The 14,216-nt window shown below is 39.2% G+C and overlaps 1 protein-coding gene across 1 annotated transcript in view; it reads left to right on the top strand.

Moving 5' to 3' along the window:
• Nucleotides 1-14,216, top strand: part of LOC106878810 (transmembrane protein 115) — a 23,712-nt gene that overhangs the window by 6,846 nt on the left and 2,650 nt on the right. Inside the window, exon 2 of the mRNA XM_014928151.2 lies at nucleotides 11,474-11,647. Within this exon, the coding sequence (XP_014783637.1) occupies nucleotides 11,474-11,647 (174 nt within the window). The remainder of the gene's footprint in view (nucleotides 1-11,473; nucleotides 11,648-14,216) is intronic.

The following is a 14,216-nucleotide window of genomic DNA, read 5'->3' as shown; positions in this document are numbered from 1 at the left end:
AACATGTAAAAGGCACCTGTGCCAGTGACACGTAAGAGACACCTATGCCCATGACACATGAACGACACCTGTGCCAATGACACGTGAACAGCACCTGTGCCAATGATACATGAAAGCACCCATGCTGGTGACATGTGAAAGGTACCCATGCTGGTGACACATAAAAGGCACCTGTACCGGTGACATGTAAAAGGCACCTGTGCCAGTGACACGTAAAAGACACCTAGTACACTCTATGAAGTGGTTGGCATTAGGAAGGGTATCCAGCTGTAGAAACTAAGCCAAAACAGACTGGATCCTGGTGCAGCTCTCTGGCTTAACCATTCCAGTCTAACCATCTAATCCATGCCTGCATGGAAAACGGGTGCTAAATGATGATGATGATAAACACTGTTTCTTTGCTACCCACAAATAGTATGTAGTTCGAAGCAAGTGTTCTTTCTACACTTTCTAGGTTTTATTATTTCTTATGAGCTCGCATTATGACCACACTGGAGTGGTAATAGCCAAAAGTGACATCACAAATATAAATATTGGAGTTGTTTCATTCCAAAACAGCTGATGGCAAAAAAGGCACATGATTACTCTATAGTGGAATACTGCTGACCCAAATAGAATTGTCTTTGTACTATACATGTGAACACAATGGACATGCATCTAAAGAAAAACCATCATCTGCCTGATAGGTGAATTTTCAGAAAGCTTCTTAGCTTACTGACTATATATAACTATATATTCATTTTTATATCCTCTTCTGAAATGCGTTTCTCATGAACTTCTTTTCTGTCTAGGTTTTCCTTCCTTAACTGACTGTCAAAATGCTAATTTGAGAATTAATTGTATAAACTTCATCCATTTATCTTTACATCCCAATCTAGAAAGGATTGGGAAGGCTAGAAGTATCTCCTCTCATTCTACACTAAAAAAAAAAAAAAAAATTGTAATGTAGTGTTATTACTGTTATGCAATTCTAGGTTAGCTCTGATGAAGCATAACTATGATGAAATAGTGTTATTCAATGTGTCCTTTTTGCAAGATGTGATTGGAGGTAGATTAGGGTGCTATTTCGAAAAGGTCTAGTGACCACATAGAGATTCTGTCATTGGCTCTGGCAATTGTCAAAAGGTTGTGTGATAAAGTAACAATGTGATATAGAGCTAACTGTGCTTGGATACTCGTTGCCTTTATGTATTCCCTCTGAGTTTGACATCTCTTTCAGTATTCGTTGAAGTTCAATCCCTTAGCATTCATATTACCTTATCAAATCTAATGTTTATTTATTCACATCATTTTGAATTAATCCTGCATTATCTTGTAACTTTGAGAGACTTCAATTATGTGATTATCTATTTTTGGAATGACATTGTAGGGGAGGTGTGAGAGGCCGTTTCTAGCCAGTATGAACACAAAGCAGGTAGAATATTTGGGCTGGATATGGCTGGTTTAAATGCTAAAGGGTTAAACCATATATCTAAGAGGTAGGAACATTGCTATACACACTTGTTTCTGTGCTGAAACCCTAAAGTGAAACATGAAACACTTCTTTCCAACAAATGGGTTTTCTCACATAATTATGTAAACGTTTTTGATACACAATCTATTCTCCCAGTTGTAACAGATATTTATGATCATATAATATCCTGTAAGATTAAACACACAAGGGAGCTAAATTTTTTTCACTGAATGATTAACAGATATATTTTTCATATTGTGTACAGTAGGGAAGGTTTGGTTCAAGCACCCCTTCCAACTGTCATCAATTATCATTTGTTAGGGACCAATGAAAAAACCAGCTAAAAATAGCAGTTGAATCCCCTTTAAATTACACTTCATTGACTTAAAAGTGGAAGAATACATTAATGTAGTCAGTATAGTTATAGATATAGTTGTGTTACAATATAAAGGGAGGAAAGTCACTACTTGAATACGTTTGATTATAGGTCTTGTTTGACCATGAATAACCTGGGGCTAAACAACAATAATTACCATCAACATAAACAAAGATGAAGACAAGCAGTAAGGTTGGATCTGAGGCAAGATAATGCATTGCTTGACCAAATGGAAATATGCTGTCATAGAACCAGACAAGTCTTGCCAACATCTTAAATGTTGATGATAGATTTTACAGGTTTGAGAAAAAAATTAAAGAATTATCATTAAGATCATTGAGAAACATTTAGCAACCCTGATATATACTTAGTTACTTTGCGCTTGTTTAGGCAAGGTGTAATAAAATATTTATCAAATTATCTTCTCTAACCTCAAGCTGAGCAAAGCCTTGAGAGTAGATTTGGTAGATGGAAACGGGAAGAAGCCTGTTGTACATGTGTGTGTGTACTCTTGTTTTGACATCACATGATGGTTGCACAAGAGAATTACTGTCATACAAGCAGTGTTGTTTGTTTCTAGTCTTTTGCGATGTGCATATATGATGTGCTTCTTTCAGTTCACAAGGCTTTGGTCGGCCAAGGGCTAAACCTCATGGTTGGGAAGCAAGTGTCTTCATCACTCAGCTATACCTGAACCTATATATATATATATATATATATATATATATATTATTCTTTAACTAATATTTTATATATATATATATATATATATATATATATATATGGCTGTGGCCGTGCTGGGCACTGCCTTGAAGAATTTTAGTTAAAGATATCAATCTCTGTACTTAGATGTGATCCAGTGCTCCAGGTATACCATACCTACTGTACAAAAAAGAAATATTCTAAAGTGGTGGACTGGTGGAAATATTAGAATGTTGGAGGAGATACCTTGTGATATTTGTGTTTACTCTTCTGAGTTCAAATCCTGCTGTGGCCAACATGGGTGCTTGACTTAACCCATTATTCAGTTTGACACACCACCTTGGGTGCCTTTAACAGAGTCCACTCAGTTGCAAACATTCAGGCCAGTTTGAAGATACCTTCTTCCCTCTCTCTCTTCTGTCTCAAGGGCTCTATAGAGAATCATAGGCACAGCTTTCCCCTTTTGACTAAACAACTCAAAAAAGAAATCTTGTAATGCAAAAACAGGATTTGTGTTTGATAGGCTTGTAGTATTGGGATCATATTTCTATGGCATCCTTAGCCACTTGATATGAATAGAAAGATAAATTTTAGTTCACCTCAGCACATTTTCATCGTGTCTTTGGAAAAAAACTATACTATTATAATTTTTCACAAGGCCTTGAATTTGGAGGAGCAGAATGTAGCTGATATACTTGATTGAACAAATACCAGTACATGTTTGGTTTTTGTTTTATTGACTCTGATGGAATCTGAAACCAAAATGCTGAAGGATGAAACTAAATACTAAAGGACAATTAGCTGAATACTTTCATTTCTGCCACTCCACTAACTTCAGTAAGCTTTTAAGATATAGTTCCCCCATTCTTTGTTAATATTTTATTGAATTACTTGGGTTTCTTTGTAAAGCATATTTATTTCTGAAACCTACTTTGATAGAATTCTTTTGTTAAAGTATTTCAAAGAGAGAATACTTGAATCATATGTTGCTATCTCCAAGCAGGCATGCAGCATAAGATACTTAGAGAAGGTGGAGGATATGGGAGTTAATGACATTCAGGAACATGTTTTCTTTTCTCATAATGCACTGTGATGTAAGTGAAGTGACAGAGCTGCAACCTCAAATCAAAATGGGGCTGCTGACTAAAACTGTTCAGAGCATAAATATTAATTCTTTATCCCAAAGAGACCCACATCAGGACTATATCCTAACTGCAGTGCCATGTTGTTATGTGGAGAATTGAGGATGAGAGATAAATGACTTTCCCTTCCTGCACCAAGTAGGTTGATTATTTTGTTTTGGGGAACCAGCTTGAGGAGGCTTGTGTTGTTTTGTTATGAACAGACTCAGCATGATATAGAGAGATAGAGAGAGAGAGAGATAGAGAGATAGAGAGATAGAGATAGATAGATAGATAGATAGATAGATGGATAGATAGATGGATAGATAGATATAGTAGAAACAGAGGTCGAGTGTGATCTTCAGGAACTGTCACCTTCAGCTTTCTGTCCAGACTGACTTTGCATTGGATCCTTTTTTGTTCATTCTGTCTCTGTCTGTCTGTCTGTCTGTCTCTCTCAAGTTAGTTAAAGTTTGTATCAATCCTACAAGCCATTTAAGATGGAGTTTATCTCAGTTTCACATAAAAGGCACCCATACCAGTGACACATAGCAGGCACCCACTACCCACTACACTCTTGGAGTGGTTGATGTTAGCTACATCCAGCTGTAGCCAAAATCAGACTGGAGCCTGGTGCAGCTCTCTGGCTTACTAGTTCCAGTCAAACGATCTAACCCATGCCAGCATGGGAAATAGATGCTAAATGATGATAATGATGATTATATGTATATCCTGTACTGACAAGAATATTGAATCTGGTTATGCATCTCTGGTCACTATGCACTTCATTGCATTATTCTATCTTTTGAATGATGCCACCCTGCTGGTTAGATGGGCCAGCCAACATTGCCCTGAATGGAACTCCAGTCCATTATGGGTTTATTCATTTACAGTCAATGCAGTGCTCAGTCCAGGAATTGAAGCCACAGTCTTGTCATCATGATTAAAGCACCCTAGACACCCTAACTACAAGCCCACATGCCTTCTCTCTCTCTCACACACACACATTTGTGTGTGTGTTTAGTGAAGGAAAGCAGGTTCAAATGTATGAACAGTGTTAGGATATACAGAGTATGATGAATAAATTGTCTAAATTATGCAAAAATGAAAATTACACTGACATCTCATTTTAACAGATATGTTTACCAAAATTACATAAATTTATTCAATAAAATCGCCATTGGCTTCAACCACGGTCTCCAGGTGACTTCAGAATCTCCTGCAACTCTTCTAGATGGTCTCCTTGTTTAAGTTGGTGAATGCTGCCATAATCCTTGTTTTTAGTTAATCTTTGGTGTTACAAGGAGTTTTGTTGGCCTCTTGCTCAACTGCACCCCACATATAATAATCAAGGGGGTTGCAGTCTAGGGAGTTAGGTGGCCAGATGTTAGGGGTGATGTGGTCACAGAAATTGTGTGACAGCTATGACTAGATTCTCTTGCTTCTGTGGCATGGGGCAGAGTCTTGTTGCCAGACATAGGGTCTTCCAGCAGCCATCCTCTTGACCCAGGGCAGCACTACCTCCTCCAGACATTTGATGTAGGCCTCTGTGTTGAGCCTGAAGCTATGTAGGGAGATGAATGGAGGCATAACATCGCCCCCACTAGTGGTCACTCCAAGCGCCATGATGTTGACTGGATGTTTAATTTTTATCACTCTCAGTACATGTTTTGGAAACACAGCTAGCCAACGGTTGTTCTATGTGTTCACCATCTGATCCTGGCAGAAATTTTTCTTATCTGAGAAAAACCAAAATATGTTCAGTTGGAGGGGATGCTTAAGTTTCTTCAAAAACTACTTGGGATAAAAATTAACCTTTTCACATCTTGTATGAGGAATGCCGAATGTCTTCATGCACTCCCTGCCTGATAAGAAACTCAGACACTGCCGTGTCCCTGGCGATGGACCTGATTGACTTGGAGGGATTGTTGTCAATCATGGCCTGGATCTCACCAACAAATTCAGGAGTTCTTTTTTCATCAGAATGATCAGAGTGAGTTTTCTGAGTTGCTGTACCTTCGCAATCACCATTAGACTCGTCCAACTCTCTGAATCCTCTTCACTATCCTCAGATTGTCACCCAAACTCTCTGAAATGTTTCTATTTGAGTTTTTGGTGCAAATGCCAAGCAGCACAGCATGTTGTTTCCGAATTTCTGGCAGAATGAATTGCATCATGGTGCTGTTTTTCTCACAGACGGTGCCCAGCTGACCCTACTGTACTGTGTGGTCAACAAAATCAAAAACAAACAATGCACATATGCGAAATTAAAAGTATAAAATGGCGACAATTTACCCATCGCACCCTGTATATGTGAACTACTGACTTTATCATGCATCTGAACCTGTTTATCTCACAAAAAAAAAAAAAAAAAAAAAAAAAAAAAAAAATATATAAAATTATTTTCACTCCAACAAAAGATAAGTATTTCATCAACATAAACTGGAGAAATTCCTGGAATATTTGACAATTAGACGTAAGAGACTTCTCAACTGATAAATTACAGAAGTCTTGTAGGTTACTAGGAGTCTCATTGTTAGCAGTCATTGACAAAGCACCTGTTGAAACTTGTCTAAATAGCAAACAGTAAAGTGTAAACAGTCGTAATTGATAAGGGCAAACTTGCTTGATACTTAATTCCAGTTTCTGTAACCTTGAGTGGATGAGAGGTAAATCTCTCTAACCCATCTTGCATAAAGTGCTAGTTTATCACAAGTGACTCCTCCACCTTCCAAAGCCTGCTACCCATGTTCAACATTTTGGGGAAATCCTCATGCAGTAATAGGTGTCCTGCTGCTCACAAGCACAGGAAAATGCCAAAGGTGGATTTGAACTCATGACACATGAGTTGAGGTTTCAACATTCTCCACTTGACCATTTTGCTTCAACATATATGACAGACATCTTAACCCTTTAGCATTTAAACTGGCCATATCCAGCCCAAATATTATACTGTTTTATGTTCAAACCAGCCAGGATTGGCCTCTCACACCTACCCTACAATGTCATTCTAAAAATAATCTATCACATCATTGAAACCTCGAAACTACAAGGTAATGCCTGATTAATTCAAAACAATCTGAATTAGAAAAGCATTACATTTGACAGTAATCTGAATGTTAAAAGATTAAGGATGTTAATATTACTCAAGTCAGGGCAAACTGAATCGATAAAGTGTTGGCATACTAGTCAAGTCCTTGATATTTCAAACTTACTGCTGAGACTGTATAAGTAAATTGCCCATGGAAATATTACCTTACTTGGAAACAGGTGAGGTTTGTCGAAAGGTAGGGTGTCTGACCAGAGAAAATCTGCCTCAGCAAATGTCGAACAACCTATGCAAGTGTGGAAAAGTGGATGCTAAAACGACAATAATAATTATAATAATCCTTTCTATTAAAGGCACAGGGTCTGAAATTTGGGGGAGGGGGATAGTTGATTACATTGACCCCAATGTTTCACTAGTATTTAATTTATCAACCCTGAAAGGATGAAAGGTAAAGTCAACCTCAGTGGAATTTGAACTCAGAATGTAGTGGCAGACAAAATTCTAATAATAGTAACTGTGTGTGTTTGTGCGAGTGAGTTTGTATTTCTCAAATCAAATATGTGTCTAGACTTCTTGACAAGTCACATAGTGTTTGTAAACTAAATACTCATTCCAGTGTAATTTTTTTCTGGTTTTCCACATTAACATGTTTTGAATGTTTGTTGCTTGACAGTCTGGAAGGTTATTACCTCACCTAGAAGCAGTTGGGGGTTGGTGTCAAGAAGGGCATCTGGCCATAGGAAACTGCCCCTGCACACTCTTATCTGACCTATGCAAGCATGAAAAAGTAAATGTTAAAATGATGAAAATGTTGATGATACATGTATGTATTAGGGTATGTGTGTGTAATACCTTCTTTGCCTTTCATCTTTCTAAAGTTCAATAAAATAACTTACTAGTCAAATACTGGGGTTAGTAAGATCAAGTGTTCAACCATCTCAGAATTGCAGGTCTTGTGTCTGGTGGTTGACTAGCAGAATTGTTAGGCTAATGGACAAAAATGCATTATGATATTTAGTTAAAGCATTGTACATCCTGAGTTCAAATCCCAAAGAGGTCAACTCTACCTTTCATTCTTCTGTGGTTGATAAAATAAAGTCAAGTAATGGGGGGGGGGGTGATTTAATCAGGTGTTCCCTTCTTACAAACTTCTGATTTTATGTCTGTATTATTATTATTATTATTGTTTGGGCTCGATGTAATTGACTTATCCCCATTCCCCAAATTTCAGGCCTTTTGCCTGTAGTAAAAAGGCTTATTATTAGTGTGCTGGACAAAATGCTTAGTGGTATTTCCCCCATTGGTACATACTACGTTCAAATTCCGCCGAGGTTGACTTTATCTTTCTGCCTTTCAGGGTCGATAAAATTAGTACCAGTTGAACACTTGGGTCAATGTAATCAACTCATCTCCTTCCCAAAATTGCTGCCCTTGTGACAAAATCTGAAACCATTATCATTATTAAGGTGGTGAGCTGGTAGAATCATTACCTCACCAGACAAAGTGCTTAGCAGCATTTCTTCTCACTTAACATTCTGAATTCAAATGCCACCAAGATTAACTTTGCCTTTCCACTTTTCAGGTGTTGATAAAATAAATACCAGTCAAGCACTGGGGTTGATGTAATCGACTATCCCTTTACCCTAAATTTGGTGGATGGAAACTAAAAGAAGCTTATGTGTATGTATGTTTGTATGTATGTGTCTCCTTGTCTTGATATTGTGCAATAGTTGTAAATGAGGCCTGAAACATGTCAGGCCATAAGGAAATAATGCTTTGCTTGGAAATAGGTAGGGTTTGATGAGAGGAAGGGCATCTGATTGTAGGAAATCTGCCTCAGTGAATTCCATCTGGCTTATGCAATCATTCATTGAGTACTGAAGTCAATTTAATTGACTCTGCTTTCCTCAAATGTTTGAAGTCTTGTACCTTTCTCAGGAATCATTTACTTGTTTAGCTCAACTCCTACCAAGATTGGTGAAATGAATGTCTGTTAAGTACTGGGTTTGATATTATCAACTATACTCTCCCCCAAAATGTATGGCCTCGTGTATCCTTTGTTAGAAATCAGGGTTTTTTTTGGGTTTTTTTAAAGTAATGTATTAATAGAAACAGTAGCTTCTGGAATAAATGCTACATGGCATTTCAAGCCCCCATTCTACGTTCAAATCATGTTTGAGTTGGACTTGCTTTTCATTCTTCTAGGGTCAATAAAACAAGTGTCAGTAATAGATTGAGGGCAGTTCTATAAATCATACTCTTTCCCTAAAAATCTGCACCCTTAAGCTAGAAATGCCAGAGATTAGTGGTCGCTGTTTGTCAAGCAGGATTTTCTGCAGCTTGTCTCATTGACAGAGCTACAGTCCTGAATCAAGCATAAAACCAAGAAAGGGCACTTGGCACCTAGAGTGTCAGAAAGTACTCACAGCTGTCTGCCAGTCAGGTAATACGGTCACTGGAAGTTCTACCATGGAGTTCTGTAGGAGATTAGTGTCGGGCAAGAGCGACGAAATCCTCAGGGAAACTCTGAGTGTCAGGAGAGATCAATTAACTGGGTTTTTTCTGAAGGACTTTCGGGCTGAGGCCTATGGATAACTTTCAGAAATCCCTGGCCTGGCAGTGCTACCAGGGAGCTCTACCAGTTTGAGACAAGCTCTACAGACACAGAAATGCTCTCAGACAGATATGTCCAAGGTGTGCACTGAGTAATGAAGCCATCCTGCGCACACTTGCCTAGTGTCTGTGCATTACTGACTTGTAGAGCTTTGCTGAACAGCTGTTATCACATGTAAGATGGATCCGGTTATCAGCCAGGTCCATCATGAAGATTGCCCTGTCGCCTTCCTTTGGCAGGGAAGGAAAGGCAGTTTTCCTCTGTCTGGTGGTTATGGCAAAGGAAGTAGTGTGGTGGACGAGATTGAAAGGACTGAAGACAGATACTTTCCTCTTCGGCCAAACCCTCATCGACTTTTTCAAGTTCCACTTGAAGAATAAAGTGAGTGTAGAGAGGGAAGTTCTGCCCTCCAGTAAATTTGTAGAAAGGTGGGTGCATGTGGTAAGGGTGGCCCATGTGAATGGGCCTACTCTGAACTTTCAGTTGTAAACTGGAGGAGTTGAGAAAGAGAGAGGCACCTGCTGAGGTGGATCTGGCGGTTGGGATAACCATAATGTGTGGGGTTTCTCAGTTGTCCCTGTGAGGAACTCTCCACTTTTTGGGAATTTTCTTGTTTAATTGTTAATTGTCATTGTTATTTTATTGTTTTCTTGATTTTTGTGTTAAGCCCCATGTGTCCCTATTTGTTTTGTGTTTAGTTCTTGTAGCCAATAAAGAAACAATTATTATTATTATGCATGTCATCAAAGTGACACTGGGGTACAAATGTACAAAGCCCAATATTCCCAGTGTGACTACCCATCTGATAAAGATACACCAGGCGCATGCATCAAAACCATATGTGCACAACATGCTGATCTCATATCAAGATAAATAGTACATGATCTTGCAGGTGAGGCCCAGTTAGAATTTTCTTCAAGGCAAGTAGCTCATTTCACTCAAAAGGTCTCTGAATAAGGTTTGTTTAAGGATGATGAGTGAAACACCCATGTTTCCAGAGATGAATACTTCACGCCCCAAAGAATTCCTTTCAACACATGGCTATGATGCTCCCCAACTACTCTTGCTTGTGTTCAGAGATGCACATACCGTCAGCCATGCTCACCTGGTGAAGTACAAGCAAATGACAAGCAAATCTGTGATACTAAACAAAATGTTTGCTAAAGCCCAGCTTTTATACCAAGACAAAATGTGCATAACACTTCCAATCAGTTATGCTCAGAATCCATGAGAGATTATTATTATCATTATCATCATCATCATCATTATTATTATTATTATTATTATTATTATTATGTGAGTTGGCAGAATGGTTAGCATGCTGGACAAAATGCTTAGTGGCATGTCGTTCATCTTTAAGTTCTGAGTTCAAATTCTACCATGGTCAATTTTTCTTTTCATCCATTTGGAGGTCAGTGAAATAAGTACAAGTTTAGCACTAGGCTTGATGTAATCAGCTTTCCAGTTCCATCAATATTTCAGGCCTTGTGCTTACAGTATTATTATTATTATTATTATCATCATCACCATCTGAGCGTGATCATTGCCAGAGCAGCTGGCTAGCTTCCGTGCCAGTGGCACATAAAAAGTACCATTTGAGCGTGGTCGTTACCAGCGTTGCCTTACTGGCACATGAAAAAACATTCGAGCGAGGTCGTTGCCAGTGCCGCTGGACTGGCTCCTGTGCAGGTGGCACATAAAAAGCACCATTTGAGTGTGGCCATTGCCAGTACCGCCTGACTGGCCCTCGTGCTGGTGGCACATAAAAGCACCCACCACACTCTTGGAGTGGTTGGCGTTAGGAAGGACATCCAGCTGTAGAAACTGCCAGATCAGATTGGAGCCTGGTGCAGCCATCTGGTTCACCAGTCCTCAGTCAAATCGTCCAACCCATGCTAGCATGGAAAGCGGATGTTAAACGATGATTATTATTATTATTATAATTATTTTGACAAGTACAATAATGAATTCTAGGTTCCTTGTTATTTTTGATGACCTGATTTTAATTCCCAGTTACGGCCATTTCACTCCACTTCATTAAGTGTCTATAATGTCCTTGGGAAAGGCATCACTGTTACAGTACTTTGCAATAAAAATCTGTGTGGGATCTTAGTATTTTATACATTATGTTCTTTTTTTATATTTATTTATGCTGTAGCTTTTTCCCAAGCCGGTTACAACCAGTTGTGGGTATATTGGCAAATACTATATTCAGCACATTGGTAAAGATGAGGATTTGTAAGAAACCCCAACGGAAGTATGATGTCAGTTCACCAACAACCATCACAGTCACATTACCTGGCACAGACCCTCAGGATGCAGAACGCAGACGGTAAGTTTTAATTATTTTAAAATTTTATTTTTATTTTTTACTTCATTTTTTTTCTTAATGTATCTTAATCATGTTGTTGTTGTTGGCACTCTGTCGCCTACGACATCGAGGGTTCCAGTTGATCCGATCAACGGAACAGCCTGCTCGTGAAATCAAGTGGCTGAGCACTCCACAGACACGTGTACCCTTAACGTAGTTCTCGGGGATATTCAGCGTGACACAGTGTGACAAAGCTGACCCCTTTGAATTACAGGCACAACAGAAACAGGAAGTAAGAGTGAGAGACAGTTGTGGTGGAAGAATACAGTAGTGTTCGCCACCATCCCCTGCCGGAGCCACGTGGAGCTGTAGGTGTTTTTGCTCAATAAACACTCACAACGCCTGGTCTGGGAATCGAAACCGCGATCCTATGACCGCGAGTCCGCTGCCCTAACCACTGGGCCATTGCGCCTCCACCTTAATCATATTATACCTATTTTAATTTTCAAAATGTGTTCTTTAAAGAAAATACTTTTTGAAATAAAATATCTTCCTTAGTAAATAATATATTGGGCATTTTCCTTTAGGATTCTCATTAACTCATCATGTTTGCTACTACTCATAATCTAGATTTTAAATTAATACTGACCAAATAGCAAATAGAATATTTGGGCTGGATATAACTGGTTGAAATGCTAAAGTATTTATTAAAAGAAATTCATCAAAGCACATCTAAACTCAAGCAGTATTATGAAATTATCAATTGTTAACAAAAGATTAATTACTGCTTAAAAGAAATAAAACTTAAAAATCAATTGAAAGCCATCAAAGATTCTTCACAATCACCATTGTCCCCAAGTCCTCCCAGTCTTGCTGTTCTAATTTCCTTTAACACCTCATGTTTTTGGTATTTTCTTTGATCTATCTTCTTCATCATTTTGTTCAACAGTCTTCAAATGGTGATCTTTAGCTTCATTTATGTTATTTGATATTCTTGTCTTAAAAAAAATTGTCATTGCCCATCCCAATTGAAATGTCCCCTCTTTATCCATGATTTTACGAGAGACAAGATTGATTTATTCAGCACCACACTGGAATGTTGTAGCAGAAGTGAGTGGTTGCATTGTATCACAGTTTGAGTTGTGTTCAGCAGCTTGTTCTACTCTTTCACCTTTTCTGCCTTGTGGTATGGTATGGTCATATGTTGCGTATGGATGAGGATAGCTGTGTGAAAAAGTGTCACACCCTAACTGTGAAGGGAACCTGTGGAAGAGGTAGACCCAAGAAGACCTGGGATGAGGTGGTGAATCACAACCTTTGAACGTTGGGCCTCACGGAGGCAATGACAAGTAACCAAGACCTTTGGAGATATGCTGTGCTTGAGAAAATCGGACATGCCAAGTGAGACTAACTGTGGCCTATGCCAGTGTCGCATAACTGGCCCATTTAAGAGTACCCTTCAATCATTGGGCAATAAACTGTGGTTGAGAAGACCTGTAAGTCAAGTGAAATCATTGTCGTGGCTGATGCCAGTACAGCCTGATTGGCACTCGTGCCGGTGGTATGTAACAAGCACCATTTGATTGTGGTTGATGCCCGTCCCACCGGACTGACTCTAGTGCTGGTGCCCCCTTAAAATGCACCATATGAACATGGTTCATGTTGGTGGCACGTAAAAAGTACCATTCAAGGATGGTCGTTGCCAGTGCCGCTGGACTGGCATGTAAAAGGCACCTTTTGAGTGTGGTTAATACCAGTGCCACCTGACTGGCCCTCGTGCTGGTGGCACATAAAAAGCACCTACTACACTCTCGGAGTGGTTGGCATTAGGAAGGGCATCCAGCTGTAGAAACCTTGTCAGATCAGATTGGAGCCTGGTGTAGCCTTCTGGCTTGCCAGCCCTCAGTCAAACCATCCAACCCATGCCAGCATGGAAAGCAGACATTAAACAATGATGTTGATGATGATGTGCATAGAACTAATACCATACTAGGAGTGATTTCTTTAAGAGGGCCCATGGTTTCTTATCCAACTCTTGTATGGCCACAATTTTTAATGTCATCTTTGTCTTTTGTCCATTACAGCTTTAGGATAACAGTGAACCAAAATTCTATATGGCAGTTTCTCTCTCTCTCTCTCTCTCTGGTTATCCTTTTCTCTTAAATATCACCATTGACTTAAGCTTAGTTCCATCTGCCATACACACAAGTACTACAATAAAGTGTAAACTACAGAAAGGCAATGGTAACTCCATTAGTAGGAGAGGTTAGGAAGGTAAATGAGGAGGATGAAATATCATCATCATCATCATTTAATATCCGTCTTCCATTCTGGCATGGGTTGGATGGTTTGACAGGCGCCAGCTAGGTAGAAGACTGTGTCTGTTTTGGCATGGTTTTTATGGCTGGATGCCCTTCCTAACACCAACCACCCTGTAGAGTAGACTGAGTGCTTCTAAAATGGCACCAGCAGAGGCAGGGTCAGTTTTGGCATGGTTTTTATGGCTGGATGCCCTTCCTAACACCAACCACCCTGTAGAGTAGACTGAGTGCTTCTAAAATGGCACCAGCAGAGGCAGGGTCAGTTTTGG

The sequence above is a fragment of the Octopus bimaculoides genome, chromosome 5, assembly GCF_001194135.2.
Source record: "Octopus bimaculoides isolate UCB-OBI-ISO-001 chromosome 5, ASM119413v2, whole genome shotgun sequence".
Classification (NCBI taxonomy): domain Eukaryota; kingdom Metazoa; phylum Mollusca; class Cephalopoda; order Octopoda; family Octopodidae; genus Octopus; species Octopus bimaculoides.
The sequence above is the reverse complement of the archived record's forward strand: the minus strand, read 5'-3'. Positions and strand labels throughout refer to the sequence as shown.